Source organism: Penicillium verrucosum, assembly GCF_028828655.1.
Source record: "Penicillium verrucosum strain IBT 35672 chromosome Unknown utg000001l_segment0_segment0, whole genome shotgun sequence".
Classification (NCBI taxonomy): domain Eukaryota; kingdom Fungi; phylum Ascomycota; class Eurotiomycetes; order Eurotiales; family Aspergillaceae; genus Penicillium; species Penicillium verrucosum.
In genome coordinates, this window is record NW_026643210.1 from 5933924 (window position 1) to 5950743 (window position 16820).

General features: G+C 47.6%; 7 protein-coding genes across 7 annotated transcripts; 4 read left to right on the forward strand and 3 right to left on the reverse strand.

Moving 5' to 3' along the window:
* Window positions 1-345: 345 nt before the first annotated feature.
* On the reverse strand, window positions 346-3397 carry N7516_002205 (uncharacterized protein; the record flags this gene model as incomplete). Its single annotated transcript, XM_057214925.1, has 3 exons — window positions 346-1655; window positions 1712-1856; window positions 1904-3397. 3 exons carry the CDS (start codon window positions 3395-3397, stop codon window positions 346-348), a joined length of 2949 nt encoding a protein of 982 aa, XP_057076808.1.
* A 3108-nt stretch (window positions 3398-6505) lies between these two features.
* Window positions 6506-7301, forward strand: N7516_002206 (uncharacterized protein; the record flags this gene model as incomplete). The annotated part of the gene is made up of 4 exons (XM_057214926.1): window positions 6506-6559; window positions 6608-6700; window positions 6761-7001; window positions 7063-7301. Coding segments are annotated over 4 exons (627 nt in total), but the record flags the coding sequence as incomplete, so codon positions are not given.
* A 506-nt stretch (window positions 7302-7807) lies between these two features.
* N7516_002207 (thioesterase family protein) lies at window positions 7808-9012 on the reverse strand (the record flags this gene model as incomplete). The annotated part of the gene is made up of 3 exons (XM_057214927.1): window positions 7808-8167; window positions 8253-8422; window positions 8700-9012. The coding sequence occupies 3 exons, from the start codon at window positions 9010-9012 to the stop codon at window positions 7808-7810; spliced, it is 843 nt and encodes a 280-aa protein (XP_057076810.1).
* A 426-nt stretch (window positions 9013-9438) lies between these two features.
* N7516_002208 (electron transfer flavoprotein regulatory factor 1) lies at window positions 9439-10168 on the forward strand (the record flags this gene model as incomplete). Its single annotated transcript, XM_057214928.1, has 4 exons — window positions 9439-9484; window positions 9588-9731; window positions 9809-9821; window positions 10114-10168. 4 exons carry the CDS (start codon window positions 9439-9441, stop codon window positions 10166-10168), a joined length of 258 nt encoding a protein of 85 aa, XP_057076811.1.
* Window positions 10169-10324: 156 nt separating this feature from the next.
* N7516_002209 (class I SAM-dependent methyltransferase) lies at window positions 10325-11504 on the reverse strand (the record flags this gene model as incomplete). Its single annotated transcript, XM_057214929.1, has 2 exons — window positions 10325-11197; window positions 11262-11504. 2 exons carry the CDS (start codon window positions 11502-11504, stop codon window positions 10325-10327), a joined length of 1116 nt encoding a protein of 371 aa, XP_057076812.1.
* Window positions 11505-13632: 2128 nt separating this feature from the next.
* Window positions 13633-14108, forward strand: N7516_002210 (uncharacterized protein; the record flags this gene model as incomplete). Its single annotated transcript, XM_057214930.1, has 2 exons — window positions 13633-13731; window positions 13794-14108. The coding sequence occupies 2 exons, from the start codon at window positions 13633-13635 to the stop codon at window positions 14106-14108; spliced, it is 414 nt and encodes a 137-aa protein (XP_057076813.1).
* Window positions 14109-14332: 224 nt separating this feature from the next.
* N7516_002211 (uncharacterized protein) lies at window positions 14333-16726 on the forward strand (the record flags this gene model as incomplete). The annotated part of the gene is made up of 2 exons (XM_057214931.1): window positions 14333-15395; window positions 15471-16726. The coding sequence occupies 2 exons, from the start codon at window positions 14333-14335 to the stop codon at window positions 16658-16660; spliced, it is 2253 nt and encodes a 750-aa protein (XP_057076814.1). The 3' UTR covers window positions 16661-16726.
* Window positions 16727-16820: the final 94 nt, after the last annotated feature.

Below are 16820 nucleotides of genomic sequence, written 5' to 3' on the forward strand. Positions count from 1 at the left end.
GAGAGAGAGAGTATACAACAACCGAGTATAGAACACTTTTTTTTTTTTCGGTGTTAGGAACAGAGCTGCCATGTACCTCACTTCGATCGAATCCATAGAGTTGCTATCTCATCGCGAGATGCATGCCACACAACCACAATGACTCAATAAACAAGGGGCCATCACAGTGAGAGCCGATGAGAAAGAGGTTGACTAGCACAATGCGGGAATCCAACCGGACAGAACCAAAAGCACAGACGCACAAAACTTGAGGTTACTTCTCGGAAGACAAGCACGGAATTGAGATCGAGCACCGGTTTGACAGCGCGGCTAGGCATGAAACCACAGAAGCAACCGCCACGAGAACTAGTCTCGCGACGAATGCGGACTGCCAGTTCCACTGCCACTACCACCACTGCCACTACCAGTGCCACTACCTCGACTTAATGCTCGCTGGAAAGGGCTCAAAACCGGACGGCCACCTTGATGCAGGAAACCATTTCCATCGGACCCAGGGCGAGGCTTGGTTTCACCAAGTAATTCGGCCAGATCAAGCTGGAGAGGTGGCAAGCGGTTCGCGTCCAAGAAGTCAGAGCCGTATTGGCTGCTGCGAGTAGAGCGGTTGGAGAACGAACGATCTCGGTGGTTGATGTCCGACCCGAAGTATGAGCCCACGTTGCCGACGGGAGAGGTTGGAAACTGTGGGAGGAAGGGAAGGTCTTGCGATGGGCTAGTTGGATTTGACGGCATTTCGTGCACTGGCGAAGACGAAATCTGCAGTGGACTAGACCTCGCAGGAAAGCCGAGACCCCCCAACAGAGATCGAGCGCTAGGTGCAGTGGACGTAGATACGTTGAACGACGGACCACTGGTCTCAGGCAAAGGATTGGTGCCTGGCAAGTTGCCTTCGGGGGTGAGAGGACCGGACTCGACGAGCATCTGCTGTTGTTGCTGCTGAATGGACTGCTCAATTGCAGATGCCTGCTGCCAGAGTTGACTCGTGCGCAGCTGGAAATCCTGTACAGATTGGCTGATGCTCGCGAATTGCTCATGGAAATTGGTCTCCATCTTTGACTGGTCCTGCTCTCTGGCAAATTGTTCGGCAGCCCGACGTTCTCTCTCATTCAACCCTTGTGCATTGGCCGAGATGATACGCTCATACTGCTCATTCACCCGAGTGCGGCGACCCTGGAGACGCTCGCGCTTCTGGATAACCTGAGTCAATTCCAACTCCAGTGCCGCCACCTGCTGAGCTGCAGCTGCCCGAGCAGCAGTAACCTCTTCCTTCGTCGAATTGAAAAGCTCTACCTCGCGTTCGAAATCCGCTTTGTGCGTCGACCACTCTTCCATATCCTCCTCAGGAACACTTCCCATAGTGTCGAGTTGTACCTCTAGCACTGCAGTGGCCTCTTCGGTTTGTCGGATGTTTCGTTCCAATTGAAGCGAACGCTGCTTTTGGCGGCTCTCGTCACCTCCGCTGTGGAGGCGAGTGTTGAAGTTCTCGAGTTCTTTCCGGATTTTCGTGATAACAGCTTTGTGGTCGTTCTTCGTCTTTTTCAGACGGTTGCGCTTTTCGTTCAACTTGGATTCCGCATTGCTGATAGAGTTCTTGAGGGTCGTTGTGGGGGATGATGGACGGTAGGTCGGCTGCGGGGGTGTCGATACCGCGGAAATGACTGTTCAAGCAATGAGCTTATTGAAAAAGACATGGTGTTATTTAACGTGAACTTACTTTGCTCTGTGTCAGTTGTCGTAGGCGTCTTGACACTCATGGCACAGATTTCCTCGTCGGTATCGCTTCGTACAAATGCACATGTGTAGGCGCAGTTGGGGGCCAGTCCAGCGATCTCGCCCCGCCATTGGACAACGCTCGGCCCCTTAGCATCTGAAACCCTGCATATCGAAGCCGTAGCCCAGAGCGCACCGTTGACGCAGACGTAGAACGGTTCCATGTCTCCCCCAAACGGCCGGTTTCAAAGGAACCCGACACAGCGGGGTCATCGGTAAATTCTCCTGCGGCGAATTTGATCGAAGAGCTATCCACATCCGTAATCCATATCAACCCGTCGTCGAGAGAAACACCCTGCAAATCCTCCTCCGTCATTGTGAGATTGCGGGCTGTTTTAGAGGCAGCCCGCGAATGTTCATATTCCCTCATGACCGTGACCTTTGTACTGGCGAGCGCAGCCCAGAACGGCTGTCGGCTCCGAACTTGATTGGCTTGCCGTCTGCGTTTCTTGGCTGATGTGAAGCGATCCTTTCCGTCTTTCAACTGACCATCAGGTCCCACGAAAGAAGACGAAACACTAGCAGCAGATTCCAGAGCAGAATCAGCTTGTCCCTGTGACCCCGCAGAAGCCTCCGTATCTCCCCGCTTGCCGGTCCGTAACGGGGTCGGTGACCGATTCTTGGCCATCGAACGTCGTGCCATGGCGGTTCCAGCTTGTGCTAGGATGTGGACTGCAAGAAGGCTGCGGAGCCAGCTCGGAGAGGTTTGTGCTTCGGACCGTCGGAACTCGGCGGGCAGCAGGTGCGAATATTGAGAGAGGAGATCGGGACTGAGCAGTTTAGCAGAGACAAGATGACCCAAGACAAAGTCCTGGATGCCTTTACTGCGAACAAGATGAAGAAGCAGAACAATTCCGACACAGAGAGCATTGACCCCACCATTCTTCCCGGAACCTCCGCCACCCAGGGTGATAGCAACCTGGACATGAGCGAGATCGATGGCAAAGTTTTGCGCCCATGTCCACATAAAGAGGCCCCAGAGAAGTATGCAAAAGCCATCCATCGCAATCATCGTCCCCAGAGATGGCGTCCCAGCCGGACCCTGAAAAATATCGAAGTTCGACGATAAAGAACCGGCCGCGGCGCCACTCGGAGGCATGAAAGTTAAAGAGGCGAACAAGAACTGAACCAGAGTCAAGACCATTGGTGGAAGCTGTAGCAAAAAGATCAAGATGGCGATGGTGTCGTACATGGGGCACGATTTGAGAATGGTGGATGCGAGCTGGAGCGGGTTAATCGAGGCATTGGATCCAGATCGTTTCGAGGTTCCGTTGCGAGAGGCATGACCTGCTATGCCACCATTTTGGGCGACATCGCCGTTTTCTTGCGCGGCTGCCATTTCTCCACCCTTGCTATGTCCATTCAATATCCCACGCACATTGCCATCTGCCTTCGTGCTATCTCCCCCTTTGCCGGAAACTGTCGGAGATGCGACGGCCGTATCGCTAGTTGACCGCACGGAGGATAAATCGAAATGAGCGGACGCGCCCGGACCGGTAGCAGAGCCGTTGCCCGAACAGCCGTTGAGATGGCCGCTTGACTTTTGCTTGGTTACTTTCTTGCCGGGACCGACCAGGCCATTCTCCTGTCGATTGCTCTGGTTCTTCCTAGATGCAGCGGAGCGTGTCATGGACGAGGGAGCCCGAAACCCAGGTCCGAGTCAGCTTGGCGGGATGAGGCCAAGGACTGGGACCAGGAAAAAGGCGAAAACGGACTAAAATTGACTATAGTGTGGGTGGGTGGGGGGGAAAGGAAATGGTGCAGAGTTGGCTGGTATGGTAATGAAGATGGAAAAAGAAAAAGGAAGTAAATGTATAAGGAAAAAAAAGAGAATGAGAGAAAATGAGAGAGGGACAAGAGACGAGGCTCTACGTGGAAGCGTGAAGGGGAAAAAGTGCCCAGGTGGAATTGTATGAGGTCGAAAGAAACAGAATTGGTATTGGTATTGTCATTTAGTGTCGATCCCTCATGCTTTTCGGGTAGGCGGTACCTAACTTCAATACCATCTGCCACTATTTCATTTCGGTACTGTGTACTTGAATGACTGCAGATTGCAAATTCAGTTTTAAGAGAGCTCCTGGTAATATATATTCCCGTGGCTTCTTTGTCGATCTGGAGTTTCTGCATGGAAAATCCCATCCAGCATGACCAAACCCACTGCCAAGCTTTCATTCTTCTGAACTCCTCCGTACAACATACATATCTTACGAATACTCCAGGATTTCGCATTTCTTGACAGGTCACGCCCCCTAGGAGCTACAACGGCTGCAGTTGCCAAGTCCTGCAACGCGGATACCTACACATCGGCCAATCCTAAGCGTATCTTCAATTTATCCAGGCAATTTTATGATACCGGGTGGTTTCCGTTGCCGCGGCTATGTGGACATCCTTTTTTTTTCTTTTCCAAATGGGGGTTGACTAGTGCTGATAAGTTAGTGACCATGGAGTACAACTGACGATGTATAGATCCTGGAAGCCTATTCAGATCATCAGCCCTTATTTGCTGTCAAACTGACTAACTGGATTGACGATCGACCGTTTCTTGACCCGTCTGCTGCGGGGTCATCCTTTGGGTTGGGCTTATGTTCCAAGGTTGTATGATATATGTTACGAATCCTCAGATCATGGTGTGGTTTTTACCCATCAGGAGGAAATCCTGTAGGCATGAACACGTAATCCCGAGCCTGGAGAGCATTTATGGGGAGTAAGTATGGGGGATTTTAAGCTTGTGTGTCTCAAACGTGTGTATCAACAGGGTTGGCCACATTCTTGCTGGGATCATCACATGCTCGGCTATCTTGTGTCATCTTCCTAATGGGTTCACAGGTTTTGCCGTATGAGTACGAATATAGGTCTAGATCTTGAAAAAGATGATATTTGAGGAATATGACTGGAAACAAAATATCTATAAAATAACTATTTACTATGTACTCCGTCCCATTTAGAAAGTATACATACAACAATGCAATTACACCGTACAGCTTTTGCTGATTCCGATCCCCCTCCTAGTAATACGATACCCGGGACTTGGCAGCCCTGGAGGGTTTTGTAGATCAGCCACAAACTTAGTAACGATCGGCCCGACGGGCTTGGTGATGGCTTAAGTTATTTTTATGCATGCGGTGAGCCCTACCATTGTAGCACTTATTTGTACTCTGTACACCTTCATCACTTCTTTGGTATCTTAAATTTCAAGTCCTCTACAACATATGTTTCCAGTTCAAAGTTTAGACAAATAAGGTACATAATTCTGGAGAAATTGCAGGCACTTCCACTAGTGTGTTCCCCTAGTCTCTTTTAGAACCGGGTTTTGCTTGGGTCCGATAAACTTCGACTTTTTAAGGTCGATCTTTTCACTTTTTCTACTGGTTCCGGCTCTTACCTCCTGGTGTGGCAAGGTCTCCGATCGTAATAATGTAATTATAAAACCGTAGCTAAAACTTATGAAGATTGTTCGGTTTATAATAAAGAGCTTAATCCTCTCACTACTACGAATGCCCGTTTCGGACCTTCACAGTCCAATCAATTGATCAATCTAATCTTTTGTGGTTCACAAGGCAAATATTTTTAGAGTTTACTCTGGCCGCATGTAGTTAGTGTGTATCGCAATTGAATGTCCTCCAGGGCTGAACCACCAGGAACCTGACAGCAAATATTATGTGCACAGGTATGCACATGGATACTGCGTATATAGTATATCTCAAAGCAGAAATGTGAAATGTGTCAAAGGGAGATATATGCCCTATAAACGCAAATTTCGCTCAAGTGATCTGAAACAATTCATCCAGTAATTATTGTAGAAATTGTAGGGAAAGAAAACTATAGTTATATATAACCACTAAGGAATGAACAAGGGATAGATATGATTCTTTGAAATACATGAAAATGCTCTATACTTCGACAAGAAAGTCACCCGAGGGTCACATTCCACCCCCCGCATAATGTTAACTTTAAATTGAACTAAGATACCTAGGTATTTCTTTGGTTGATCTTGGCCGGTGAGGTTATCAAATTACTATTACACCTGAACCCTTCCAAGGTTGAAACTATATAGAAACCTGTGTACTTACATACGTACCTAGCTATATCCATACATATGTAGTCAAGCCGTGGCGTCAACAAAGTCTCATATGACTAGGCTCCGTATAAACTCCAATATATGTTTGAAGTAACTATCCCAGGCACCATATACGAACCATACCCCTCAAACCTAACAGAAATAGGTAAACATCGGTCCCCAGAGCATATCCAGGATAAGCCTTTCAAATCCCGAAGCAACGATAGCGTCGGGATGGTCCGATTGCCACAGGCAGCCACGAAAGGTTTGACTCCATTGTTGTATACAAGTAAAATCATGTGGACCGAGAACAGATGTGCGATCATGTCACTGTCATGCGTGTGGAATAATGGTGCTGTCTCATAAGCAGCGTCTCCCAAGAGCAATGTCTAGGGCGAACATGATTTGAAGCTCCAATTCAAAAAGAGAAATAGGTAAAAATAATACGATACGGTATTTACGTTAGAAAGCGAATAATTAGCCCTCCGAAGGCTTTCAACCCGGGCATCTCTGTATGTTGCTGGCCCTCCGGGGCCAGCAACACATTAGTCATCTTGTGTCCCGCGGGTTACCTGCCCGCCATGGAAGGTTGCAAACAACCGGGACAATTCTGACAACCTACATCCATTTGTAGGTAGTGCCCAGGTCTCAGCTACTCGCGTATTCTGAGAAGCTAAAGGGTCAATACATAAGATGCCACAACTCAAGTCTACGTTTCTCTCACGAGAGCCCTTGGTATGTGTTTCTAGGCCGACTATACTCTCAGCTACTTACACCCTTTAGACTTCCGAAGAAGCCAAATGGAAAAGATTAGTCAAAACAAACTACGTCGATCCCAACGGGGTCAAAAGAGACTGGGAGTCCGCTGAGCGCCAGGTACGAATTTTGAGTTTATATATACATAAACCCAACTATAACGATCTAATCAAATCGTAGACAAGACCAACAGACTCCCATGTTGATGGGGTCAACATCGTCGCTTTTCTGAATAAGAAGAATGGCTCTGAGATTCTTTTGGAGAAGCAATACCGGCCTCCAATCGATCAAGTTGTCATAGAACTCCCTGCAGGATTGATCGACGCAGGAGAGACAATTGAGCAAACTGCGGTCCGGGAGCTGAAAGAAGAGACTGGGTACATCGGTGTTGCTGATAAAACTACTGGTATCATGTACAATGGTTCGTGAGCCCGTTGCTCGTCTCACTGCTGAATATTAGCTGACTTGGTATACTTATCCAGATCCCGGGTTTTGCAATGCTAATTTCAACATGGTCTATATTCAGGTTGACATGTCTCTTCCGGAAAATCAGAACCCAAAACCTGACCTTGAGGATAATGAGTTCATTGATTGTTTCACACTTCCGGTGTCGGAGCTTTCGGCTGAGTTGCAAAGGTTGGAGAGTGAAGGGTATGCGATTGACGCCCGGGTGGGATCCATTGCGGAGGGGATTGAGATTGCAAAGAGGTTGAAGCTTTGAGGCGTTTGACCAGTGGAGTCCCTCATGTCATATATATGGTAGACTGCGCCGTAGACGAACGGTTTCTCGGTAATATAAGTAACATCAATGATACGTCTAGCTAGCTGACGTTTTTACAATACAGGCCCATGAAGAACAGTTCAATTCAGTGTTAGCAGAGATCAATCTAATCATGAATTAGGGCTGCTGTTGATCACGAATCAAACCAATCTAGCTGTATACATAATGTGACACCTTCAAGCCCGTTGCTATCTTGTACTACTTACACCTGGGTTAAGCCCCAAGCCAAGTTGACCCATAATCATGTTTGAACTGAGATTTTGTTCATTGCTGCTGCTGTTACTCATTCGAGATATTATCAGCTAGGCATACTCGAGACTTAAAATGCGTATGTACAAAGCGCAGAGAACTGCAGCCGTCAATCAAGTGCCCGAAAGGATGACAAGGAAATTTTGTCCTCCGCAGCCGCATATGATCCGCTCTTCAAAGTTTCTGCCCAGTTATAATTACTGTGACACAGACCCATTGTCCTCCACAGCATCAGTCCGATCCCAGCTTTCAAGCTCAAGATTCCGGACCCGATTTTCAATATCAGCAATCCGCTGCCTCCAGTTCACCTCCTCCTGCTCCTGCTGCTTCCACATGGTCTCAAATTGCTCCATGACAAAGGGCGGGATATTGACAGTCTTGCGGTTCTTCTTGTAATCATAGATGACGATATCCTCGAAGCAACGAGCAGCAGGGCGTTGGTGAGCTTCAGACAAGATCATGACTTCGAGTCGGAATGCCGATTGGGCTGAAAGATGCCTAGAAGGGTCTGGAATCAACTTTTGATAGACAGTGATTTTGTCTGGAGATTCCATGGGCTGCATGGTAGGTAGTTAGTAAATAGACCCACTTAACTAGTTGCTGTCCCAGCGGTGTGGGACTTGTGTCTCAGGGATACAGTACAAATTTGTAGTCCACCTTGATACTCTTCAGGATGAGCCCGATTCCCGTGTTACTAAGCATGTTTATCCATTCTTTCTTATTTGCGGTATCGATATGGTTGCCGATATTGCGCGTCCAGTTCACACGAGCTGTTTCGGCGTATCGAACATAGGTAACATTGTTGACGTGACCTTGGGTTAGTTAGTACGGTATGATCTGTATTTGCGAGGAGTGTTTTTAAAGTAAAGGGACAGAACATACCCTATTATCGAGGTTAGCTTTGGCCCAGAAATCCATATAGCCCACGCAGTAGGCACGACAGGTAAAGGGGCATGAATGTTCTCACCATAATATCCTAATCCATCACAAGCAGGCTTAGAATCAGTGACTCTCATCCACAATACAGACCAAGCAATATAGTCCGAACTCATACCTGTTCTCCCCAAACCACATTATGGCGATACAGACTGCGCCGTTTCTTATCCGTGAGGAATCCCTCACTTCCAGCGAGCAGTTCCCGCCATTCATTGGCCAATTGCTGCAAAATCTTGCCACCTTCGTCAATCTGAGTTGGCTTCATCCCAAACATCATGCATTTCCCAATCCTTCGCTTGGTCATTGTGAGCCATCGCGGATTGATCGGAGTTGAGGCCGAATTGGGGATGGGGATGTTTTGGCCGTTCAAGGCCGCAGAAGTCGTAGAGAAGAGACGACGTGTGCCATTTAAGTACAGAGAGATTGAGGCAGATAGCTGCACTCGAAAAGCTGGTTGAGAAAGCATGTTGTGTAGTTGTGGAGAGACAGTTCCCCCAAGGCTGTACAACATAGGCGGACAGCTCTCCGATAACCGATAACCAGAAGCTTGGGCCAATATCCCGAGGTCAGGTCGGCTAGAACCCCGCGTGACTATAGGGTTTGTATTGATATATTATTTCAAATATGTCTTATGAATATGGAATGAATATAGAATGAATATGAAATGAACGTAAAATGGAAAGCAAAATATCTAAATTGCCCAAGAAATAGGTCGTACATAGTGTATGGCAACCTTGAAAACCCACAATGTTATGGAGCAGATAACTCCTCTGGGCACGTCACCGATAACACCCGAAGCCTGGAAGCTTCTCAGCCGCTTACCTTCATTGCACCGCATCCCAACCACCATCAACTCTCTCTACCAGAACAAACATTGTTGGATGGAGCAACAATGGTAAATCTCGAGCTGCGTCGACAGGTCATTAACGTCTACAAAGGTATGAAGCCGTACGCGTCATGCACTTGCATCCCCCAGGAATTTCCTTTCGGTTTTCAGCCGGTCATCTGTCATCTGTTCCATGCTAATAACCAGAGGTGTAGAGCTTCTGTTCTTAGGACGGGAATACCCTCTTGGCTACCAGTATTTCCGGGATCGCCTACACCGTGCATTTGCAAGTCAGACTCACATTACCGACGATGAGCAGATCCGTAAGGGAATAGTGAGGGCTGAGTTTGTGAAGAAAGGTGAGTGCTGTCTTTTTTTACTGGGATTCCTATCCCTCGGCTGCGGTTAAGGATGTGATGCTAACTGTTTAATGCAGAAGTGGAAGCGCTGTAAGATCCCTACATCCCTCCTTTCCCTCTCTACCTTCTATATCATATTGTCGCATCCGAATATCCTCCTTTCACTGCCGATATTGCTGGATTACATCATTTGGAAGCACAGTGGAATCATTCGTACATGTCATTCTCTCTATACATTGCACCCATAATGGGGTAGTGTCTGGCTAGATACACTGTGCATAGATTCACTCCTCATTATCATGGCATCATGCAAGAACTATTTTGACCTCCATCACAAGACTTTTTGCGTTGATGGCAACTGACAGGATAAAAAAAAACCCAGGTACTATTTGAAGCGGTACCGAACGCTGAAAAAGCGATATGGAAGTGAGGCCTAATATTTCAATGGCTCTTCACTCCAGAAATGTTCAGATCATATGCATGTTAGAAACCCAGAAAGACAGAAATAAAATTGGGGGGTATCACCAATACAAAGTGCAGAATGGTCGCTACTTGACTTTTGCCCACCGGAACTCCAAATTGACTCAAGGGGTTCATTTCTTTTTACCCCACCAGGCGCTCACTTCAAGGCACTCGCCGCTGGCGAGTCCGCCTTTCTGCAGGAGGTCGGCTGTCATTGCAGCCCACCATCGGTCCCATTCGTCGCGACCCTTTCCGCTAGATTCCATCAATATTGGTTCTAGCCCTTCAATCATTTGAATTGTGGTGATGAGAGCTGTGCGCCGGATGGAGATTTGCTCTGGAGTCAGGGCCTTTCGTGGTCGGTTCTTGGAATCCTTGCCTTGGCCGTCTCGCTCCCAGCGCAAGTCTCCCAGGGGAATTGCGACGCGGCGACTGTCGACATTTTCTAACAAGTCCACTTCGGAGTTGAAGGATAGGCCGATCGTTGCGCACGGGAGCGCTGTCAATTTCAGACGGTCGAACGACTTCTCCACCCAGGAGTTATAATCAACCACGAACTTATTCTGCGCTCGTGTGAATGGTGTGGCGGAGGAGAATGTATAAGTAGCCGTTGCATCGGCGATCTCCTGTTCTTTCGAGGTTGTTTTACGTGCCGGAGCCGGATTAGGCAGGAGCGAACGAAAGCTCCAATCCGAATCCCACACCTCCAGGATCCCCCCAGACTTCAGCACGCGCAGGGGCTCGCTCAAGCCCGATGCAGATTGTGCCGGACTGGAAGGACACATGCCGGCATCTTTAATGAATACGAAATCAAAATAGTCGTCCGGGAAGGGTAAGCGGGGTCGGCGTAGATCATGACGTTTGAATTGCCAGTTCATACCCTGCTTGCGCAGATCCGGTGCGATGGAGATAACATCTATCCCGGCAAAGGCTACGTCGGGATGGCCCCTGCGGGTGAAATATTCGTGGCACAGACCAGACCAAAGCCCGGACCCGCATGCGATCTCCAGGATGCGTTTGGGCGGCCGATTGGTTAAGTGGGGGGTTGCAAAATGGGCCGCCGAGGACTCGCAGCAGCATCAACGTCCGCAGGCTTTGACGGTGGATTTCGGGCAGGTCGCAGGGCAAAGGGTAGACGTTCTCCGGATCACGAAAGTAGGTGCGGTCACCATAGCGCATTACAGGGTATGTTGAGTAGTCCGTGAGTGAACTCAGGGACGAAGAGGAGGTTGCGGCCAGTGTCGAGCTTAGGTTGGAGTGTATATCGGAGCCGGAGGCGGCGGCTGTGAAGCCCAGGGCCATCATATCCATATCACTTTCCTCAAGTATGTCGGTTGGTGTCCCCTATGACTCTGAAGATGGGTTGTGGGTTCGGTCGCATTCTCGGCGCAAGATTGAAGTTTTCATGAACGAGGCATGCTTTTTTGGTTCTTTTTTTCTCTTGAAGGCTTTTTTTTTCGAGTGGAAGATATTTCCGAGGGGAGTCGGAATTAAAATAGAATAGAAGGAAAAAAAAAAAAAAAAAGAATACTCTGTACTCCGTCGAGTCGAACAGGAAAGATGACGGGGATCAAAGCGGGCTCGGAAATTATCCCTAGTGCAGCCGGGCGCGGAGCTGAAGAAAATTCTTGTTCAACGTAAACAAAAAAAAATAGGATTGAAATTGTAGATAAATCCTTTAGTTTGGCATTCAAGGTAGATCCTTGAAAGTAAATTATTCGAGAAGTTCGAGAAGGAATTGGGGGAGAAGAAGAGAAGAAAAAGTAGACTTGACCCCCTGGAAGTAGAATATCCACTCGAGTCTAGTTTAGTCTCTTCACGGTAACAGTAACTAACAGTACTTTACTCCGTGAAATATCAGTATTGGGGGATTCTGTCTTACCCTTGACCTTGGACATGTGTTGATATAATTTTTTAAAGGCATTGACATCATGACTCTCTCATTTAATGCCATCCATGGATAGCTCAATGTCCAAAAAGGGAAATGTTGTCCAAATGCGGTAGAAACTATACATAGTTTATATACATAGTTTATTGCTTTTGAACAATTTATGGGATTGAATATTGAATATTGAATATGTTGAACACAATTTTCAGACCTTTAGGATCCATAATGATATACGGAGTACAGAGTATCAGGTAACAATGCTCCCTTTCTTCTGATTGATAAGATACATATACATCCAAAGTATAGCAAATTGTATACAGAAGAACTAGCAGTAGATATATGCATGTATTCTGTACATATATATGTGGTATATATGTAGTACATATGTATCATTCAAACGGTAAAACTGGATACCACAACCGTCGGAAATCCTTCACCCGTCATATCCATATTAACTAAGGGGAGGTGAGTTAATAATTGGATCCGCAGTCTGGGCCCCAACAACTCCGAGACTTAGTTCGCCATTGTCTCTCTATCTGATACCTTGGAGTCGTTACCCTGTCACGCTAAGTTCCACGCACTTGTCTATGCTAACTAACTAGTTAATTATCGATTATTCCACGCGATCGTCTTAGTCTGCACCGTGATCCGTGCCCTTTCCGCTCGGTATTAAAATTAAACGTACCTGCAGAATGATATGAAAATTTGATCGACACAATAGCGTCTGCCACGTACTTTTGATTAGGACTAGTTTGGTATTTTCGAGACTCGGGAATAAGCGGAGCGGAAGAGGCAAATATGATCGGTAAGATGAAGGCAAATAGTTAAGTGTTGTGGTTGTATCAAGTTGGTAGAGGTGTATGTATCCCCTTTTTGTGAATATGCGAGTATACTAGGTCTGTGCTGCCTTGCAGCTATACATCTCATATGAATGACACATCTCTAGTTATATACACTAACTAGGGCTTAAACAGAATCTGCGTAGGCGTCATTTGATGACTGAAATTGTCTTTAAACCATCTACCTAGGTGACATTATTAAATCGTGATTTAATAGTGATTCTTTCTATACCATAACTCCGTATAGATACCATCCATGGATGTTAACTATAAGGTAGTGTTATAAGGCATTTTGCCAATGATCACTATGGTAATATAGTATACTTTCTTTATAGGCATTCCAAGACTTTCTGACTTTACTCATGCGATATATGAAATTTGTGAAATTAAGCAAGAATTATTTCTTTAGTGGCTTTTCTGTCTCGCCCAAGTAGTTCATGCCAAGGGGAAGCTGACCTGAACTACTTTTTGACACAAAGGTTCTATGATTCCTCCAACACCCACATAGAACAAAGTCAAAAGACCAGATTCAAATTTAGAAGGTATTGGATATTCTTAGCGAAGGCTTAGAATAGATCAGGCCATTGTCCATCCTTTCAATCTTCTGTCTAGGTCTGTTTCCCTCTTGCCTGTACCTTTTAGTTATCTACCCCCTTTGGATCCAGATCTCTTTCATATATACTCCCCCTAGTGTTGGCTAGTTTCAAACAAGATGTCTAGGCAGAATCAAAATCTGATGCAGGTTCGACTTGCCAAAGACAGTTGTATATACCAAATGGTTTTGGCAGGCAAAGTCAACCACGTGGCTGTGGTTTTTCATATAAACAGTCCCATCCATCGCAAAAGTAATGTAAAGATGCACCATAAGTGAAGAATGTGTATGATCAATTTCACACTTTTGGATTAAAAAAAATCATCAAACATTTGAGAAACATCAATCGTGTCTTGGCAAGTCAAGCTCAAAGCCCTTGCGGCGATTCACGTGATCCCGTGACTCCCGCCTCGCTGCAAACCACCAGTGTCATCTCAAGACGTCCTCATCGACCTGGAGGCAATCGTCTGGTTTGCTCATCTTTGCTACGTCAATTTGACCCCACTGGTTTTTCTTCGACTCCCCCATCACTCGATCTCTTTTTACTTTTCCGATCACACCTTCTTTTGACCCTTCCGCCCAATCTCCGCCCTTAGGTACCGCTCCATTGCACAACCTAAAAGATACTCCCAGTGCCAAAGTCACCGACCTCAATCGTGGTTTGATATAGGTGCTTTTGCCTTAGGCCTCTATGTGGAAGAAGAGAAGAGACCGTCTCCGATCCTCTCTCCTCTCCTTGACCCAACTCGACTTAGCGCCGCCCACCAACCAACAGGTTTTCCACCAGGGAAACAAAACACGGTCTCGTCTGCCACGTTAAATGGCAGATGGTACCTACAGGTTCCAGCAGCCTGGGGCCGGGCAGTTCTACTTCCAAGCTCAAGCACAGCAGAACCCTCACCAGCGACACATCGTTCGAAACGGGACCAATTCCCCGACGGGTCGACTGAAATTCAACAACGACACCCCCTCCCCCTCTCGATCCCCTGCCCTCAACCAGGCTGCTGCTCTCAGTCCTTTTAACAACATGTACGGCCAAACTCACCAAGGTCAGCATGTCATGATGAATGGCGGTCAAGCCCACCAGCGGTTTGGCATGCCGATCCCCAAGTTCCAGTCGCAAACCCACCACTCCCATCACACGCAACAGCCGCACCATCATGGCCATCACACACAGGCGACCCACAACCTCACTCATCAACACAATTTCCCTGGCGGCGCACTGGCCACTACGACAGCTTCTCATTTCACATCGACGCATTTGCAGAACGGAGTACCGACCGCTGACGATGATCTTGACGAATCAATGAACGAGCATTGGCAGCAGCAGCTCCAGCTTGCGGCGGAGTCGAGACAAGCCACTTCTCCCCACTACCATGCCCGCGTCATTGCGCAACAAACGAAAGGAATCCAACTCATTTCCAGCAACACTGACATAGAGAATGGGGCGGATGGGCGCAATGGTGCATCCGCAGGAAAGCCAGCTAGCCGACAGGGTTGGAATGCGCTTGATTTTGGTGGCCAAGGATTGCGCGCTTTGACTACCTCGTTGTTCAACTATGCCTTCATTGAGAAACTGTACCTCAACTCCAATAAGTTGAAGGTGCTGCCCCCGGCTATTGGACAACTGCGGAAGTTGAATCATCTGGATCTGTCCGGGAATGAATTGACGGAGCTGCCAGAAGAACTTGGCATGCTTTCAAACCTGAAGAAGCTTCTCCTTTTCGATAACAACATTCGCACCCTCCCTTACGAAATGGGATACCTTTACCGGTTGGAAACATTGGGAATTGAGGGCAACCCCCTGAACGATGTCCTCAAATCTCAGATCATGAAGGACGGAACAAAGGCTCTCATTAAGTACCTGAAAGAAGAGATGCCAGGTGCGTTTCAACTGCTTCTTCCGCTCTCGAGCATATTTGCGTGATATTTGGTTTTGGCTAACTTGATCATTACAGTCCACCTACCTCCTCCTGACCGTGACTGGGTGATCCTCGATGATACTTCAACCTCGTCCAACAGTAATACGGAAAAGATCACCGTACTGTCGTACAACACCCTGTGTGACTCTTCTGCGACTCAATCGCATTACGGCTATGTGCCCTCGCGGGTCCTTTCCTGGGAATTCCGCCGCGAGCTTATTCTTAACGAATTACGATCCCACAACGCAGATATTGTCTGCCTTCAGGAGGTTGATCAGGGAAGTTACAACAATTTCTTCCGAGAGCAGCTTGCCTACAATGATTACAAGGGTGTTTACTGGCCACGTGGTCGTGCAATGGGCATGCAAGAGGAAGACGCCCGGATGGTCGATGGATGTGCCACATTCTTCAAGGGAAGCAAGTACATCCTATTGGACAAGCAATTGATCAACTTTGGCCAGACAGCCGTTCGTCGACCCGACGCTAAAGGTCAAGATGATATCTACAACCGACTGTGGCAGAAGGACCACATCGCTGTTGTGATCTTCTTGGAAAACCGGCAAACCGGTGCTCGCTTCATCAGTGTGAACGCTCATCTGTATTGGGATCCAGCCTTCAAGGACGTCAAGCTCATCCAAACTGCGATTCTGATGGAGGAGATTACCAAACTCTCGGATAACTACGCCAAATGGCCCGCCTGCACAGACAAGACCGCATTCCGCTTCTCAGAGGCTGAAAGTGGCTCAGAGAGCGCGCCCGTGGTGGAGCCAGCCCCGTCGATGGAGTACACCAGTGGTGATCAGATCCCTGTTCTCATGTGCGGTGATTTTAACTCCTCACCAGGCTCTGCAGCTTACAACTTGATCTCCACTGGACGACTTCCCGAAGCCCATCCCGATCTGGAGAAGCGACTTTACGGAAACCTTAGCCGGGTTGGTATGACGCATCCCTTCAAGTTGAAGTCAGCCTACTCCTCCATGGGAGAGCTGACCTTCACCAACTACACCTCCGACTTCACAGCCATTCTCGACTATGTTTGGTACTCTTCCAACACTCTTCATGTGTCGGCGTTGCTCGGCGAAGTGGATAAGGAATATCTGCGCCGCGTGCCTGGGTTCCCGAATTTCCACTTCCCCAGTGATCACGTTGCGTTGCTTGCGGAGTTTACGGTAAAGGGCAAGAAGGGTAAGGTGGTAGAGGCAGACTTTGGGCCACAACGGCACTGATGACATGGAGCATTTGAAATCTTCGGAGATGGGGTGTTTTTCAATCAGTTTCAGTTTCTTTCCTTCGTGCTTGTTATTTCGGAATCTTTTTTTGGGTGGTGGCTCTCTAGCCAGCCGTCTTATGGTGTTTCTTACGTATTTCTTTTTCTTCCTTCTTGTG